The sequence below is a fragment of the Centruroides vittatus genome, unplaced genomic scaffold (assembly GCF_030686945.1).
Source record: "Centruroides vittatus isolate TY-2023 unplaced genomic scaffold, ASM3068694v2 scaffold_861, whole genome shotgun sequence".
Lineage (NCBI taxonomy): Eukaryota > Metazoa > Arthropoda > Arachnida > Scorpiones > Buthidae > Centruroides > Centruroides vittatus.
Genome location: NW_027122718.1, coordinates 2,290,311 through 2,309,809, shown reverse-complemented (window position 1 = coordinate 2,309,809; position 19,499 = coordinate 2,290,311). Strand labels below are relative to the sequence as shown.

The following is a 19,499-nucleotide window of genomic DNA, read 5'->3' as shown; positions in this document are numbered from 1 at the left end:
CGAAAATTTCTGAAAGTTTGCAGGAAGATTTGTGTATTTGGTGGATTGACGACAGTAAATTTTGCTGGTTAAAGATCGACGGGGTGTGGAGGTAGAGGAGGTCGTGTGACGTATCTCGAGTGGGGTCGGATTTAATGACGATTTTACTCGTTATAAGCATTTACAAATATATATATATTTTTTAATATATATAAAACCCATCCCTACCTTCAAAATTAATCTTTTATAATAATTAAAACTATAAAAAGTTTTTAAAAATAAAATATCATAATAACAGATGGCTCCACTAAAAGTTTAAATGTTGCCTGGAAAGTTAAGCAACTGGTTTCTGTATTTTTCTCCCTGCGAGTTACACGCAACCACAATTACAACTGGCTGCTTTCACGACAAAATAAACTTATTCATTTGAAGGTTACGTCTTAAAATAGACGAGTAAAATATAATAACGTGTTTTATATTGTATCCTCTTGCACGGTATAAGTAAATATAATTCTTTATCTCGAAATATATTAAATGATTATAAACTAGCATTACGCTACATAAGAAAATTTGAATAAAGAAATCTTAAGTTGAAAAATGATACTATAGAAGTATTGAATATAATACGTTCATTATTTTTTATGCAATTTCTACTTCTTAAATTTCCTCTACTTTCTTCATTTAACCTTCATCAAGTATAATATTGCTATAGAGCATCCCGTCTTATTCTTCCACTAGTTGCAGCTGACTTTATCTTAACGAATAACTTGATACCTGACCTTTTCATTAATGGAATTGTTATATTTTATTGATAGAAACCAAGAATAAAATATATTTTATTCTTCTCCACAGATGGTTATTATTTTCTTCCGAATGCACATTAATGACAAGCAAATTCGTATATAAATATTTAAAATTCTTGAATTTCCTATCTAACAAATAATATCTTTACATATTTATGGAGTTTAATTAAAGCTGTAATTCCGCTAAACGTAGATAAAACAAAATTAAAAAGTTTTTTCGCCATAATTATCAACTGATATTGTTCTAAAAAGTAAAATTAATGGGCCATATTCACATTTGGAAATTACAATTCTTATTCACTTGTCACTTCTTTCATATTTCTTAAGTAAATAAGAGTTAATTGTGTAATTAAATAAAAACAATTATGGAATAAATTATCGTTTAGCATTATAAAATTTACATTTTTACACCTCCGAGAACATTTTTTGGGTGTATATTCGGCATTACGAAGACCTTAATTACATTGAAAATTATTTTTAAATTTAAATTTTTATCTTAAATTTCCTAGCTGAACTCTTGTTACTTATACTTTAAAAATATGACTAAATATTAAATCTGGAAATAAATTCAATTCCTAACCTTAAAAACTTGAAAAATTTGATTACTATTTTTATATTAATAACAATTTTCTTGGTATTTTCAAAGCAGAACGATGTAGTCCCGGGTCAGCTATCGGTTGTGACCTTTGGCAATACTTAGCACAGGATATCTATCATGTCTTTCTGTCATGAAAATGTGAAAGAGTTTCTATCAAAAGCAAGTTTTTTCAATCACTCAATCATCTTTTATAGCCTTTTATTCACCATTTCTTTCTATCTTTTCCTACATTCTACTCGCAATTCCTAACTTTTATATCTCATTCAATGAGATTTCTCTTTTGCTTATTATTAATACATAATACCCCATTTATATTGGAATATTTTACAAATTATATTTGTCTATCCTTTACACGCGAATAGGATAAAAACTTTGTATCTTTGATACTCACCGAATCCGGCAGCATTGATCAAAATGGAGTAATGATGGCAAGCAGGGGGTTCAGGACGTAACTGTCCCTCAGAACATCGAACTGGTTCTTCAGTAGGTTTAACGTAGTTGGGTTTACATTCATAGTCTACTGAAGAACCGTGAGATATAGTAAGTCCTGCCCTATAACCACTGAGATAGTTTCCATCTGGAATCACAGGCAATTCACACGGTCCTATAAGGAAAGAGAGAATTCAACATTTAACGCTCGACTTCTGTCTATCGATTTTACTAAAGACAGCAACTAACATTTAATTGCCAGTATCCTATGAACACGCTTAGCCAATTTAATAAAGTAAGCTCATCAATTAAAGTTTGTTTAAGTATAAAGTTTAGTAGAAAAATTTAAAAAGTTTGCTTAAAATTACGACTAGACGTTATACGTTTTGACTTATATACTTAATAAAACATCAAATTCCTTTTTTTATACGGATAATAATACAATTTTTGAATAACAAATAGTCTTTGTAACTTTATTATTCGGACTAACGAACACGCAAATTCACTTAACATAAAAATTACGAAGAGCCGAACCTTATGGAATCTCCATGTTTGAGTAAAATTTATGAAACTTTCGGTTTAATATTTTACCAAAGGATAAATTAGCATAATTCTTAAAATTCCGAACATGTGGACTTTTTGTTTCTTTACGGACAGGTCTACTAATGTTCTAAAAAACACTTTTAAAGATATATCTCTCTTCCATTTATCTAAGTTTTGAAAATTATCTTGGAACTCTGGTGATAAGAATCTTTTGCAGGGGAAAAAACATAGTAATGGAAAGTGACATAGCAAGATGATATGTCACCTCCGGTTTTGTTTCCAGATATATTATTTTGTTTTCAGAAAAGTATGGCGAGAGATATATAGCCGCAGCTGTCTGGAGTAGATAGTGCTTGTTGACAAAAGAGAAATCGAAACGTGAAGTAAAAATCGAAATAGTTTCTTTCTTTCGATAAAAATTCAGATTTTCAACGGGCAAATACGTCAAGAGCAATATTTGATTTAATTTTCTCCATTAGTCGCTTCGTCCTTCGCACATCTCTGTTTGGATTCCGAATAAGTGTCTCGCCAAACAAGAGAAAAGTTCGAAATTAAACTTCTGAAGCTCGGCGTCAAAAATAAAACCATTATTTAATATAATTTTCCCAATTTTTATTATTTTATTAATATTTTAAATAGCAGAAACGATTCGTTTTATTAATATAACGGAACGAAAATAATTCTTCTTTCGGTCGATTAACATAACAAATAAAGAAAATGGATGTTTTCCAGTAAAAAAAAAAGAATTAAAATTTGAAATTCGGAGTTAAAAAAAAAGAATGGGATAGAGTAACATCTCCATGACATATCGTATTAAGGATAAAAAGCGACTCAATAATAATACAAAGTCTTCTTGACATTGATTGATGCCAACATCATCAGAAGATTTTTATGGATTGGAAAATATCTACGAATTGTACCAAGATGGAAATATAAAACCTTTATTTTCTTATAAATAAATTGTTTTATTAAATATGTACAAGTTTAATCAACCGGTATTTTCAGCTGTCGACGTCATTCAAACCAGTTTTTTTTTCTAATTGTTTCGAAATTTAAGTTAACAATTCGTTATAATCAAATCGTTGTTGCTTCCTTTAAAACAGAATTTAAGTTATAAAATTTAAAATTGTAATGTCTGTGGCGTACTTATGTAGCAAAATCTTACATAGCCACTGTATAATGTTTAATATAGGCCTACAGTGAAACCTGTGTAAATCGGACTCGCACGATACCGAATATTTCTTTCCGATTTGGACAGGTGTTCGTTTTTTAAACACCGACAATGGCTGCTTTCCGAAGAATTTTTCCCATTTAATCAGGTTTCCGTTTTGAACAGGTTTACTGTAATATGAATTATCAGCGAAAAATGCGTAGCTTATTATTGAAAATAATAAATTGTATAAGAATCCCTTATTTTGTATATTGTTTACATTATACAGTGAAACCTGTGTAAGCCGGAATTCCACGGAATATTTTTTCTGGTTTGGCAGATTTCCCTTATGAACAGGTTTTACTGTATACATTATTATAACTACGTTAATTCGGGAAAAATTTTAAGAGAACCGTAGCAATTTAATCTTAGAGTTGAAAAATTTGATCAAAAATTCTTAATAAGTTTGAATTATTCACGATTTTAAGCTGATAAATTATAAGAACACGTGCTGAAATTTTAATATATTTTTTTTAAAAGCATCATTAACGTATTATTAATATTTGTAATTAAAAATGAAAAAAATATGGAAGACTCACGTGGTATACATTCGGGATAATTATCAACTGCCCATTCGCCGTACCAACAACGTAAAGATTCTGGTCCCATCAACTGAAAACCAGGAAGACAAATGATAGTCACTTGTTCTCCGTGTGGTATAGGTTTATATTCATCAATTGTCATTTGGAAGTGATGATAGACACCACTTTGTAACTTGTTTGCCAGGCACGAAGCTGAAAATAAACAAATTTCTTCTAAAATTCTTTCTGAAAAAGAAATTACTAACGAAGAGTATAGATCAGTGATTCCCAAAATAGGCTCTACCTCTCCCTTAAGTGGGTAGAAGACACAAGGGCATGATGAAAAACAAGGGGTAGGAAGGGTGTTGGAAGACAATGGGCAAAAATTCATTCTGAAACAGGAGGTTGGCAGTACTAAAATTTTGGGAAACACTGGTATAAGTGATTGGTGAAGAAGTAATAGAAAGAATAATCTACAAATAGTTTTCTTGAAGATAAAAAATGATGAGCCACAATTTTTATAATAGAAAAAATGATATATCTGTTTATCTAGATAAGAAATCATATAGCATGGTTATATAGTGTGATTTATAATGATGAATCCGGTTAAAGTGATATCGATACCATCGAAGCTATTGTAGGAAGTATATTATTAAATTTTGTCTGCCGTGTTAGAAGTTGCCATGTCTGAAAAATAACTAAATTGGATAAGATATAAATTGAAAGGATATAAAACAAAATTTTTATATTACCAGGATTTTTGTTCCAATAAAAATTTCATCCGCCGAACAATAAGAATCCGAGTCAAAAGGAATGGACAGTGAAATGTAATTAAAGATGAAAGTCTAGTTTAATTTCTATTTAAATGCTACTGAACTTCCTGATAATGCTGCGAGAAACAAATTTTAAACTTTCATAATAACCTGTTTCTATGAAAAAGGGAGAAATTTATTCCCGAAATTGCCTTTTTCTTTGTGTTAATTCCTTGCATTTTAATACGTTCCTGCATCGTCGATGCTTCTTGATTATCCTTCACGTTTATAAAATAAAAATTCGAAAAGTAAATGGCAGAATTCAAAAAAATAACGTAATCTAATAAGTCGTTCATTAAGATTAATTTAAAAATATTTATAATCTTTTTATTATTTTTGAATGCGTTAAAACAGGTGAAATACAAGCTGAACGTTACTTTTTCGGAGTAAAATATTTAATTTCCGAGAGGAAACGAATATAAAAGTTAATTAATTATAATAAAGATTTAATTTAAATTATCTAATTAACTTATTTGTAAATTATATTTATACGTTATTAAATAATAAAATATTGCTATTAATTTTTTTGAATTTAAAATAAACTAAATCCTGTTTTAAATTATTAATTTGGTGTAATTTATATGATCGATAATATATTTACGCATACATTAGCAATTATATTTATATTAAAATATTAAATTATATAGTAATTTAATTTAATTGAAATTTAAATACTTTAACAATTAACTTACGAGAGGAAGAAAGTAATATTTTTGAAATTTAATACTCTAGTTGCATGCATTTAAACAAACAATCCTCATGAAAGTCATTCGTTTACAACTAGAATAATGTAAATTCGATATTAAATTAATTATATTTTTGTTCGTACGAAGGGTCATGTTTTACACATGCAAAAGTTTATTTATCTGAGGCTGTGTTCAGACAGGTTCTTCTTAAGCCGGGTACAGGCTCACCTGTTCAAGTACGTACTGTACACCCGAACAAGTGCTCCTCTCTGGTATACCGGTACGTATGTACCGGCTTTACGTTACGTTACGTTACGACTGGCCAACCAAAGGGGGAGTTATTTGTAGCGCCTTAAATAACCGCTTCTTTGATTGTCAACACGTAAAGTAACGTAACGTAGGAAGAGCCCGTCTGAACGCAGCCTAAGAGAGTACGGAATTAAATATTCGGGAATATGATCCAGCGAGGCATTAAAAACGATTATGAATATAAAAGGTTAATTAGTAAGCAACCCGGCTAGGTTCCTTTTGCATTATTATTCACTAATCGAAATTTAGACACGTACTACATCTAGACTCCTCTGTGGATGTTGGGAGTACGTACACGGCAAACATTCGGGCTCTCGTGGTTTCCATCGCCCTCGGACACACCTGGCTGTCTTGTTGCCGATATTTAGCTGATGTCCACGACTGCAAGTCACGCTGATCACTGTGCCGTGTGGCAAACTATAGTTCCCTTTGCCTAATTTTACTACTTCCACTTCCATCCACGGAACTTCCGGTAAAGACGAACAAGGTTCTGCAATGCGTTACAAAAAGAAGTAATTAATTCAATTTATCGAGTGGTTTTTCATTATATACTGACTATTTTCTTGAAATTACAGTCTCTCGAAATTATCTTTTAATAAAATAATTAAGAAAAAATAAGATTATATAAATTAAAAAATATCCAAAATAAATTAATATTAAGAAATATAAAAATTAATTTTATAATTTTCTTATTTATGGGACTGCAATTTTCAAATTGCAGACCTGTACAGTGCATTCCCATTGTCGTTCGTCCGTCCGTCCGTCCGTCCTCCATTAATCTCGAAAATAGAGACCAGATATAGAAAGCTGAGGTCGGAGGTCCCGATTACCTATATACGAACTTCCGGCCTGAACCAGAAGTCACGTGATTTTTTAAATTAAAATGTTATTAAAAATTGCAGCCCGGAAAAAAGAAATTGCGAAGAAATAAAGTGACAAAACTTGATTTGTCTCCTACACTTTTAATGTTTCTTATATTTAATATATAAAATAATTATTTTAATAATAAATATAGTATATAATATTGTCTATTTATTTAGATAATATATATAAACGCATCAAATATGTATATAAATATCAATATTCTATAATTTTCCATCACATTCTGTAAATTAATAATGAATGATTTCTAACTCATCCATATTAAATTACATTTCAAATACAGAACATTATAATAATATTCTACTTCAATATCATTAACAGTACTGTAAAATAATCGAGCTGTTCCCATATAATCCACGTGTAATATCGTGTACACGCAGGATCATCGAGAGGGATTTTTCCCCGAGCCAAGGAAAACTTAGGATCCCTTACTGATTCCTACCACTATAAAATTAACGTTATTTTTGCTAACGGAAAATAAACTCTTTAACACCGCTTTTTATTAATAAAGAAACATTCTACGTATTTCATTTGTTCAAATAAACGAATCAAAAGGACGTACAAGCTCTCGACGGCCCTGAATTAACACGTATATAGTGGGCTTACCTGAGTACTATTGCACTCGGGTAAAATTGTACGTATATATTATACAATTATTAAGGGCTTACCGTTGCAAAATTAAGTACCGTTTGTTCGAAAAACGAAAGATTAAAAGCCCCATACGTGCCATTCTAACTTACAATAGACGTACAGATTGTGATTTTGGTAATTAAGCTTTCCAATTACTTAATGAAAATGCCAAATTTCAAAAATCTACATTTTAAAGTAACGAAAATATTTCTAAATTATATTTAAATTAACATAAAATACAATGAATAACGTTATGATAAAATTGGGACTAACAAGCGAATTGCTGTCAGTCACTTATTCATTGATTGTCAAGTTTAATATATAAAATATTAAAAAAAATATCTTTAAAAGAATTTCGTGTCACATTGCATGTTATTTTTTATGCGTAACTATTTAATGAAATGAATTTATTTGAATTTTAAATGTGTTTCTGCGGGTCAATAAATTATATTAAATTTTTTTAAATAAATAAAATTATAAATAAATGTATTATTTATTTATGTCTTAAGTGCAAATGGATGTATGTACCGTACTTAAAAGTATATTACAGTAAACATGTGTAAACCTGAATCGCACGGTACAGAATATTTTTTCCGGTTATTCAAGTTCCGTTTTGGACAGATTTTACTGCATAAATTATTATTTACATACAGTACATTAAAGTCAAAATATGTACAGTGAAACCCGTGTAAGCCGGACTCTCACTGTACTGAATATTTTTTCCAGTTTCGCAAGTTTCCGTTTTGGACAGGTTTTATTGTATGTATGTATGTTAGGTAAAGGAATCTATACTGTTCAACGTATCAGCACCAAATTTGGTACGTATATTCTTCGACCCTAGAAAAAATACTGTGACGTCCTTCCCAACCACCCCTAAAGCTTATCCCTATTAATTTAAAGAGCAATTTTAAATTTTGCAGTTTCATTATTGTAAATACTCTGGTCAATAAGTGTATTTTAGTTACTAAGACCATTACTTTTATCCTCTCCTCCCAATACAACCTCACCAATCCTCACCTCTCTCGAAAGTCCAAGCAGTGCCGGATACACGCAATTAGTTACACATATTAAATACAGTAAAACCTGTTCAAGACGGAACCTTAATATAACGGAAACACGCCTAAACGAGAAGAATTCTTCGGAACAGCGATTTTTCTGCGTTACAAACCTGCCAAACCGGAAAAAATTTTCGATACTGCGCGACACAGGTTTTACTGTATTTAATTTTTAACAGTTAATTTTTCAATGCCTTAATTAAAAACATAAATCATCCTTTTTAAACAATTTAAATATAATTTCTCCCTCCCCTTCGTAGCTATTTTTAAAACGTTTTCCGTACGAAACAAAACAAAATTAGTTTCTTTTTTTAAGTATAAAATCTTAATATTTTCTTCTTTCTGCGGGGCGAGGCCTACTCTATTTATATAACAATCACGTCGTTGCAAAGTCCATTCAAAAAGTTGTTTAGATTTTCTTTCGTGTGGCTGCACCGACTTTATTGTCTGAGAAAATTCTAAACTGGATTATTCGTCTCATTTACCTCGTCCTGTTGAACGAAACATGAATTGGAAAGATGCCCTTCTACTCTACCATCTTTTCACAATTTGACAATGGCCCGTCAGCGATATTCTTTTGTGTTTTGCAGTTATAAATCATAAGATACCATCTGGATTTTGGCAATGATTTTTCTTCGACCACGACTTCCTTCGGAACCAACGTTTCCAAAGACAAAAGACGAGAAAATATAATTTAAAATTAATCTCGATTAACACGAGCTGAAATTTTTAATCATATTTTTTAATTTTTTAATTTAAAATATATGCTCTCCATCTCAAATTAGAGTCTTGCCCCTGTACATCATACTTTTCCTGATAACAACAGAGTCATACCGGTCATCCATGTAACTTCGTTCTAGAGAAAGTTTTCGAATTAAAATAACATAGTATAGTGAATCGGGGCCTTCTATCTCTTCGCTTTTCGCTTATATCTCGACTTTCGTCTATCTAACACCATTCTCGAGATTAAGGAAGGACAGACAGACAGATGACAGTGGACATTTATAGGTCTACAAGTTTTTCAAATTGCAGCCCAATAAAATTATCGCCGAATCATTATAAACAAATTAACTCACCCCTCTCTTTCTCTATGCATAAGAAAATAATAGTTAAACGTTCATTAAGATACTAATAATCAGTTAAATATATGATGCTGTTCGAGTGGATGACGATATTAGCAAGGCGGTGATCGTCATAAATTGCTGTAATTCTTAAAAAGATTTACTCTTAAGAATATCTGCTTATTAATGAGCATTTTAATTGGTAATTACGATCGTTTTCCGTGTTAATTTAATTTGTTTAATTATAATTTACTTTCCTGTGCATAAATAAAATACACTAATATTTATCTAAAGAATTTTTAACATTATTAAGAATACGTCTGGTTATTAACGAGCATTTTAATTGGTAACGAACAATTACTTATTGTGACATCCGGATCGCACCTTTTGGTAATATTTTAATTTAAAAAATCACTTTACTTCCGGTCCAGACGGATGGACGGACAGACGTACGACAGTGGAAATTTATAAGTTTGCAATTTTTGAATTATTTACATAATTTATATTATTCCCACTAACTCTGTTTTTAACTGTTATTTCTAGTTTAAAAAAATTTTAAAAAGTTAAAAAATTATACGATTAAACCTGTCTAAAACGGAAACCTGCCTAAACGGGAAAAATTCTTAGGGAGGGTCCGGTTTATACAGGTTTTACTGTAGACGATACGGTAATACTAGTAGAAAATACTAAGGAAATTGTATGTTGTAAAGGAGTAAACAATGTGTAAGGAAAGTTAACAGTTTGCACGAAAGAAAGATGTTACATTGTAATTGCAAAAGAATTATTCTAATGAGCAATTTCCTGGATAAATTTGAGAAGATAAAGCAGCATTATACGATGAAAAGCGAGGGCAAATGGCAGTAATTAAAGTTACTTCTGTATTTTTATAGTTATTTATCATTATAATATGTCAAATTTATGAAACTTATTCACCTTTAAGCAATTAAATAAAGTAGACAAAAGGAGGTTTGTTTAGTTTATCCAACTTTTAACTTCTAGTAAACTTACTCGTTGTAAAATAAATAGAAAATAAAGTCTTGGGTTGGTTGTGAAGATAAAAGGATGAAAAGGATGTGATCGATGAGAAAAGCGAAAACCGAGAATTTGTATTGTTTTATAAATGCATCTTTTCACTTATAAATGATTTATATTCTGAGGATATTCGTCTTCATTTTAATGTTCAAATCGTAATAAAAATTCCAAATAAATATAAAATAGGCTTATATTAAAAGATTTAAAACAGTAAAGAAGGCAAGAGTAACTTTTCAAATGAGAGACAGACAGACAGACTGACTGAGAGAGAATGAGAGTGAGAGAGATATAATTTAATTTGATATATCAAAGCTTAAATATCTTGATAAACGATAACGATTATTAAATTAGGTAATCTAAAAAATTAAACTTACAGGTCTATTATTAATTTTATCAAATTAAATATAAATAAACCGATTTAAAAAATTGCTAGAGTGAAACTACTAAAGCAACAAAATAACATTTGTTGCTTTAATTGATAACATAAATGCCCGAAATATACTTAAAATGTATATATATATATATATTATATCACATCAATTTACGAGTGAACTTATTTTTTCTGGTTTGGCAGGTTTCCGTTTTAAGCAGGTTTTTTAACACAGAAAAATCGCTGTGTTCCGAAAAAGTCTTCCCGTTTAGGCAGGTTTCCGTTTTGAACAAGTTTTACTGTATTACGAATTTGTATGCGAACCGACTGCTATCGCAGGCAGTAAACATCAAATATTATACTTAAAATGAAAATAAAACGTGTTTTGACCATGTCAAAATAAATAATTGCTCGTTTTTAAATAATATAATAATAATTCCATATTTATTCACACTTTAAAGGAAAAAGGTAGAGAGAAGAAAAGAATCTCTTAAATTATTTTTATTTGGTAAACTAATTGATCATTTCATTACATACAGGTAACATCTTTGAGATGATGTCTGTATGTCTATTCGAAACAGAGCATCCAAAAAAACGCGTGTTTAATACACTGTTCACTAAAATGTACGTAAGAAAACAATACTTATCCTGTAAATATTAAGTATTATAGAGAAAAATATATTTTAATTTCTAAACTTTAATATGAAGGGAAGTAATTTTCTATTAAAAATAGCGCTTATTATTATTATTATTATTTTAAGCACTCTAATACAAAATGTAGAAAAAAAACTTGTTGAAATAATGGATCGATAAGAGAAAAGTTATAGTGAAACAAATATAAAAATCCGTTATAACATAAATATTTACGATACTAATAGAAAAGGAGATTATATAATTCTATAGAAAGTTATACGGTAAAACCTGTGTATACCGGACTCGTACAGTACCGAATATTTTTTCCGGTTTGCCAGGTTACTGTTTTGAGCAAGTGTTTTTTAATACAGAAAAATTGTCGAGTTTTGACGAATTCTTCCCGTTTAGGCAGGTTTCCGTTTTGAACAGGTTTTACTGTATTTTGTTTTTATTTATAATAGGTGACGCCATAGGCAAGAAATACTTCCTCCAATAACAAACGTGAGTGTACAATGTACGTAGTATAATGGTTTAAAATTCTGTTGATTATTATAATTCGGGCCCCTCTTCCCTTCTTGGAATAAGACAATTCAACACTCGCGCGATCTGACGGGAATGTTCACCGGGAGGACTTTTTACGGGAAATTGACCCCTATTTAGATGTTAGACACGTGAAGAAAATCCGGAAAACTCCACGTGGCCAGCAGCCCTTTTGCTGAGGCCCGAACCCGCGATCAACAACCAGAGTTCGGTGGTTTGATCCATTCGCCCACTAGTGGGCTTGTCGCTCGATACACCGAGGCCCTATTGGTTTCGGGGCCCTAGTTCGACCGAATCACTTTGCCATTGTAGCTCCCCTATGCACACACGCTGTCGTGCTACTAATAAAGTCGATAGTAGCAGAGTTTTATAAAGGAAACTAATGTATTCATTTAAATCCAAAATCGTCAAATGTAGGGCCTCAAATAGAGCGTCAAATTGAAATTTCAGTAACGATTTTAATTTTTAGCTAATCAAATGAATAATAACAAAAATTTTATCTCGAATATTCGGAAACAAAATTTGATATCGAATTTAAATATTTGTAAAATTGAAAAAAAGAAGCATTTTTACTTAAATTTGATATGCCAAATCTTGATTTAGACCCTTTGCTCGCCACTTTCTCTTGGGCACTATAATTTTTGTGAAACACGTCGATAGTGTTCAAACTCCACATAAAAGTCAATAATATAATACAAAAAACTTTCTTTGTATTTAATAAAATACTTTATATCACATAACATTGGGCAAAAATAAAATAAATGAAATATAATCGACAATAATTCTAATTAATAAATACTTAACAAAATGTAATTTTAAAATAAGGATTATAATTAAAGTATTTTTACATTTATGTAACGAGTAATGCATTGATAGTTAAATATTATTAAAGAATAAGCTTAGTAAAAATAGAATTGAATCTTAAATAAATCACTTGGGCAATTAAATCAAGTAGATACCATTTATTTAATAGACCTTAATAATAATCTAAGCAATGATAGCAAGATTATTAATTTTACTCTATTAGCATAAACATTCATACTTCTTTATCATTTCAATTAAATTTTCATACGATTTTTTTCCTTTTGCTTCTAAAGTTAGTTTATCTCTTCTAACTTTGCCTCCCTGTGTTACTTTTTTATAATTGTGACAATTTAAAAACGTCATCAATCTTTACCTTTGGGCCTTCTTTCCTTATTCTTTCCTCTTCTTCTTCTGCTTCTCATTCTGTTTTTGATTATTTCTCTTTTCCTTCTGGCAGAGCGTATCCAACGTACGCTTGGATGAGATCCTCTAACACAACGGGGCATCTCACGAGGACTCCATTGACCGTCTACACATGTGGCCCCAGTTGGACCGTCGATTAAAGTATAATGACGATGACATTCGTACATTATTTGACGATCGTTAACCACTTTGCGTACATAGCTTCTGTATTCGTACATCCCCATGTGACCTATAAGTAATACTTTGCCGTGGGCTAATTCGCCGGGATAAGGGCAATACACTAGAAAGAAAAGCAAAAATTAACCACAATTGGATTATTTTTTCTTTAAATTTACTTTACTAAATTAATTTAAAATAAAATAAAAAGAGAGCGAGAGAAGTTAACTCAGTGGCGCGTTACGACTTCGTGGGGCCCAGACAAATTTGAACTGGGGGGGGGTCCACGTGCAGTGTCGACATTTCGGACATTTTTCTTCGAGGCAATATTTTCTCGTAATAAATTGGTTTGGGCCTCTTGTTGGTGGGGCCCCCGGGATAACGCGCCAGTGAGTTAACGGTTTTAAATTAAACACCGGTAGGTGATTTTGTTTATTAAAATTTTAATAGCGTAATTTGGGAAGGATTTACTTAATATGCAGACGGGCTAATCGATAATTTCGCCAATATTTATTCATACTGAAAAGCTAAATTAGCCGGTGTCATACGGAACGGCAGAATCACTTCTGTTGTCAACAATACACTCGAACACTCATTATGCAAATTGAGGAGAGGATGCGACTTGAATGATTTCTCTCATTGACACTGGACAAACAAATGATTCAGACTAAAACCGGGATAAGGACGTCATCTGTTTCCAATTATATTCTTGTATCTTGCCACTGGAAAAAATCTACCGGACACAGAAAACCCTGACTACTAACGAAGAACGGATTAAGTTTTTATAATGGACATTGTCTTCTTTACATTCCACTTCTGTACGGGGTTATGTGTTTTTTATACACTTTTATTTTTCTTTTATCCAATTTTAAATTTTCTCATGTGTTCTTGGGACGAAGAACGTGCCAAATAATTTTTCAGTTGGGGATGCGAAACACGAGTTACGATCGTGCGGTGTTTTCTGAATTTCTCCCTAAACAGCTAGAAAATACTCGAAACTTCGAAAGAACGATCTTCTATCATAGAAATCAATACGGGGGATTTTCCCTTCACTCAGATAATTAATTAAACAAAATTTTCAACATTTTATAATTAAATCCAAAATTTTATACATCAATTATCTGTTAAAACGTTATTAATTTCTATTCACGCGCAACAATGTAGACTAAAATTTAATATAAGTTTACATTAAACCAATCTCACTCCTAATTTCTTCTTAATCTTTTCACATCCAATATAAATCAAATAATTAATTTAGTACAATTTTAATAATAATAATTAATTAATTATTAAATTACACGTATAAAAATATATATAGGTATTATAAGAATTTCGCAGAATAGGATTTAATTATGTGGTTTTATTATTAAGTAGCCAAGACTAACTCGTGGCATATTCTTACAATTTCAAAGTTTACCGGAGGGAACTCTTTTTCTAGATTATATACAAAAATTCCTTCGGGCCATTTCTGTTAAATCTGCAAGGTAATCTTCGCAAGATGTCAGAAAAATATTGTCAATTTTTCTATATTTAAAATTCTCTAATTACTTTCGTTATATTTTTGCTTTTTTTTGTTTCATGTCATTTTCTTTTTGCTCCCGTTTTTAATGAACACCATGTTGGCTTTTTCAATTTCATTTTTGCATATTCTTATCGGAGAAACTTTTAAATTATGCCATGTTCAGAATGTATGTATGTATATATACACACACACACACACATAAAGTAATAGAAGTAATATAAATAATTTTCATCTTTTAATACAAGTTGTTGTCGAGTAAAAATTTTCTTTCTACTCTTTCTAATTCAGAGTTTTAATTGAAAATGTGACACGTATCCACTTAAATATGATAGAATTTAAATTAAAAAAATAATAATAATAAATTTTACTCGTCACACCGAGCTATTTTAATTGTGTTATAGACTTTTCACGTGCTTGACCCCTCAATTACGATTTTCTGGTTTGTTTACATCAACTGTTGATTTTCTCCTTTTGGGAATAAGATTAATTTGAAGATGACATAATTATTAATGAAACTTGACTTTTCTTTTGACTGCTATTTAAAATTATTATTATTATTATCGTTGTTGTTGTCGGTTTCTCCCAGGATTTTAGATAATTTATTAAATTTCAAAACGGTAAATATTCTTCATGGCAGCCACAATGAAGAACGGGACTTCCTAGAATAGAATTTAATTTATAAAACACAGGAAAATAAATTTAATAAACGTATAACAGAATTGTAGAAACTTCATTCATTACCGGAAATTAATTAAAGACAAATGTTTCTGAAGATACGATCGTTAATTAATTTCCATCATTATGAATTTCAACAGCAATTAGGATACCTGTGGCGCAGGCTGAATGAAACTTATCTCTACAATTCAATTGTAAGTAGTTAACTGGGATAATTAACACGATCCGGGCAAATTTCGTTAATTATTTTATTACTTTTTAAATTATTTTCTACGCGCCGTTAATTCGACTCGAACAAAAATTCACTTTTCATTAATTAAATAAAAATATTGAGTAAATTTTCTCTATGGTTTCGGTGCCGTACTCGATTTTTAAATATTTGCTCGACACTTTATACTTAAAATCACAATTAGTATTATTACCTACGGCACAGTCGGGTGTTTCTCCAGTCCACTGACCAAAGTCACATTCGGTAATGTTAGGACCTTTCAGTTTGTAACCGTCTCTGCATTTGTAGAGTGCCTTCATACCGTGATCTGTTTTCGGAGCTATGACCATTCCGTTTTTGGGACTTTCGGGAAGAAGTTTACAACGAGCTAAAGTAGCGAACATCGTACTTCATGACGTAGCAGTCAACAATTACTACTGTGTATTAAAAGTTATACTTAATTAATACCTGGTACGCAAACAGGGACGTGTGTCCAAGTTCCGTTGTTACAAGTAGCCGGTGTGGCATTATAGATCAACTCGTACTTTAATCTACATTCCACCATTATCTGCTGCCCGTGAGTCACTCTCGAACCCGGAACCACTTCGACGACTCGCCCATTTTCAACTTCTGGTACGATGCAAGGAGCTGGAAAAAAGGGTAAATTGGTTCCTTCGAATGAAACGTACAATGCAAGTAAGCGATTATTGTACTGTACGGGTAAGGATTTATAGGCACTAAACGACTCCCTCCGACTGTACAGTGGCGCCCTATTCGCCCTCGATAACGTCAGTGTTGCCACTGCAGTCTAAGTTTCGCTTAAAGGAACCGAATAACTCGAAAGGGAGGAAATGTTTGTGTTAGAAAGTCAAATTAAAAATAATTTAATTGATTATCGAAAAGGCAATTATGAAAGACAAGAAAGTTTAGATTGAAAGGGGAAAGAATTACTTTCGATATCCGAAAAGTTATAGAAAACGTATTTAGAATTAATTTTGTTCAGTTGGTCGAATTATTTCCCGGACAAATGGCAAATCGAATATTTTGTTTTATAAACCGAGGAGAAATTTAATATTTTTAGAAAGTAAAAAGGAAAATCGTAGGATAAAGCGAGTGTTGTGGGAATAAAACGAAAGACGTATATTAAAGCTTGAAAATAAAAGGAAAAGAAGTAAAGAATGATGGACTGGAAAGAGGATGAAAGGAAATGAGTTACTTATGAAAGTTGAATAAGTTGCATAAATCTACTTGTATTTGCTGTTGAGTTCTTCTCAATCACTGAAAGGATTTTTCGACCATCATTATCGAATGCTTCTACGTTTGAAGATTTCCAAATCCAATCAATTTTGAAAACTTCAATAAAAACTTTTCTGAGTGTAGCTCGCCAGCTTTTTATTTTTATAAATGTAAAACAGCCGTCTTTTCATGAACACGTTTGTTTGTTTTTATAACAAAAATAATAATAATAATTAATCATAGAAAATTCTGTATCATTACTTTTTAAAATTTAATAAGGAAAAGAAATTAAACAGAATTTATATTTCTTTTCGTTTTAATCATGTAAAAATTTAATGGTTAAGTGGATAGGAAAGTTATTTAATCAAAATTTAAACTTAAAGTTCTTGTGAACATAAACAAGATTTTTATATAAAATCAACGCAAATATAACGAAATGACGTTTAATCCCTTAATTCTTATTTTTCATATAAATATTTTAAAACTTTTTAATGGAAATAGAACCAATTAACTGAAAAACCAAACTGTCTTCAATCAATAATTACAAATTGAACTTGTTCGGCAATTATATTTCTCGTATTAATTCGTGTTTAATCCAGAAACATCTTGAAATGATTCTGGATCTTCGGAGCTTCCATTCCTATAATAAATTAATGCAAAGAACAAAATATAGTTTGAAGTTTCTTAAACGTTGAGTAATAAAACTATTCGGATATTATTCATTTTATTACTTTTTATATTTTCTATTTTATAAATTACGAAACTCACCGAGACATTTTGGAAGTGGATGAGACCAGGTGCCATTTTCTTGACAACGTATGGATTCGGGATTACCCTCCATTTTTCATTCATCAAAGCAGTTTACTGTAAAGATTGACCCGAGAGTTGTGCTTCTTCCTTCCAAATATCCGTTATACAGTATTCCGGGACTACCACAAGAAATCTCTGGAAGTTCGGAGATTTATGAATATTTAATTTATAAATTAAGCACAGATGTATCGAATGTATATATTTTTTTACCTTCGCATAATGGATCGTCCCCTTCCCATTTTTTATCAGCCTGACATCTCCTAGTTTTGGGTCCTACAAGTCTGTATCCATGGCTGCATTGGTATTCGACAATTGAATTATACGTCACAGAAGAATACGAAGCCCTACCATTGACGGGATCGGTAGGAATAGGGCATACCACCGCTATAAATAAAACATTTTAAGCAAATTTTATTAATATATTCCAAGAAAATGACGAAAAGTAGAAAACCAAAAATCAAATTCGAAGAATATATATTTTTTCCCCCACAGATTCTCACTTTATACCATTATTATCATACAAAGGAGTACAATGGTAATGGTAATCATCAAATAAATAGATTTATTCCCGAAATAAACGTTGTTAAATCACGAATTTAAATTGTTATCGCGCCATTACTACGTACAAACGACGTCTTTAAATAATATAATTCTGACAAAAACCACTGCTCTGTTGAATTTAATTATATTTTTAAATCATCCATTCGTAATTCTAAGCACTTTCTTAATAACACTTTTTTAAAACTCATATTACATTAATCCATCATTGCCTACCTATTACTTAACTTTTACTTTAATTTATTATTGACAAGACAAGATTGATTGCATGCATCACTCAAAAGACGACCAATTTGACTCCGAGCTTAGTTTTGTTTATGGAATTTAACATGAGATTTCATTTCTCCATCTTTTTTTAAAAGTGTTTACAATTAGAAAACTTGAAAGAATTTCTAACATGTGAGGTATTTTATCATCAAAAGTTCAGTTTAATAACTCACGCCTGCAAGATGGCAACACTCCACTCCACTGTCCATTTGATTGACAGTAGCGGTTCGGACGTCCAATCAGTTCGTAGCCTTCGATGCAAACATAAGTAACTCTGCTGGTGAAAGTAAACACGTCTCCTTCTCTTCTTCCAAACTGAATGTCTTTGGGTGCTGCACAACTTCGAGCTGAAACCAGACAGACGTTTTCTTAAATCTACCATCTAAGCGTTAGATATTCTCATTTAAACAGGAAAAATATGAAATTTCCTTAATATATTTTCATATTAGCCTATGTTTTCGAATAGAAGAAAAGTGTTTATTTATTTATTCTTTCATTTATCAGTGGCGCAGTATCCTATGGGCAAAAAAGGGCAATTGCTCGAGGCCCCTACCAACAAAGTGCTCCAAACAACCTTTTATAAGAAACTATTTCCCTAAAAAATTTCTCCAGTCTGAAGTCAACACTGTACGTAGGGCCTCCTAATTCAAATTCACCAGGGCCCCATAAAGATATAACGCGCCAGTGTCATATATTATATATGTTATATAAGACGACAGCAGGGATTTATAGGTCTACAATTTTTTC

General features: G+C 31.0%; 1 protein-coding gene across 1 annotated transcript in view; it reads right to left on the bottom strand.

Moving 5' to 3' along the window:
* Nucleotides 1–19,499, bottom strand: part of LOC136990207 (sushi, von Willebrand factor type A, EGF and pentraxin domain-containing protein 1-like) — a 65,922-nt gene that overhangs the window by 19,779 nt on the left and 26,644 nt on the right. Inside the window, 9 exon segments of the mRNA XM_067288588.1 lie at nucleotides 1,772–1,984; nucleotides 4,102–4,296; nucleotides 6,186–6,380; nucleotides 13,271–13,600; nucleotides 16,096–16,269; nucleotides 16,350–16,529; nucleotides 17,886–18,062; nucleotides 18,138–18,311; nucleotides 18,926–19,099. Of these exon segments, the coding sequence (XP_067144689.1) occupies nucleotides 1,772–1,984; nucleotides 4,102–4,296; nucleotides 6,186–6,380; nucleotides 13,271–13,600; nucleotides 16,096–16,269; nucleotides 16,350–16,529; nucleotides 17,886–18,062; nucleotides 18,138–18,311; nucleotides 18,926–19,099 (1,812 nt within the window).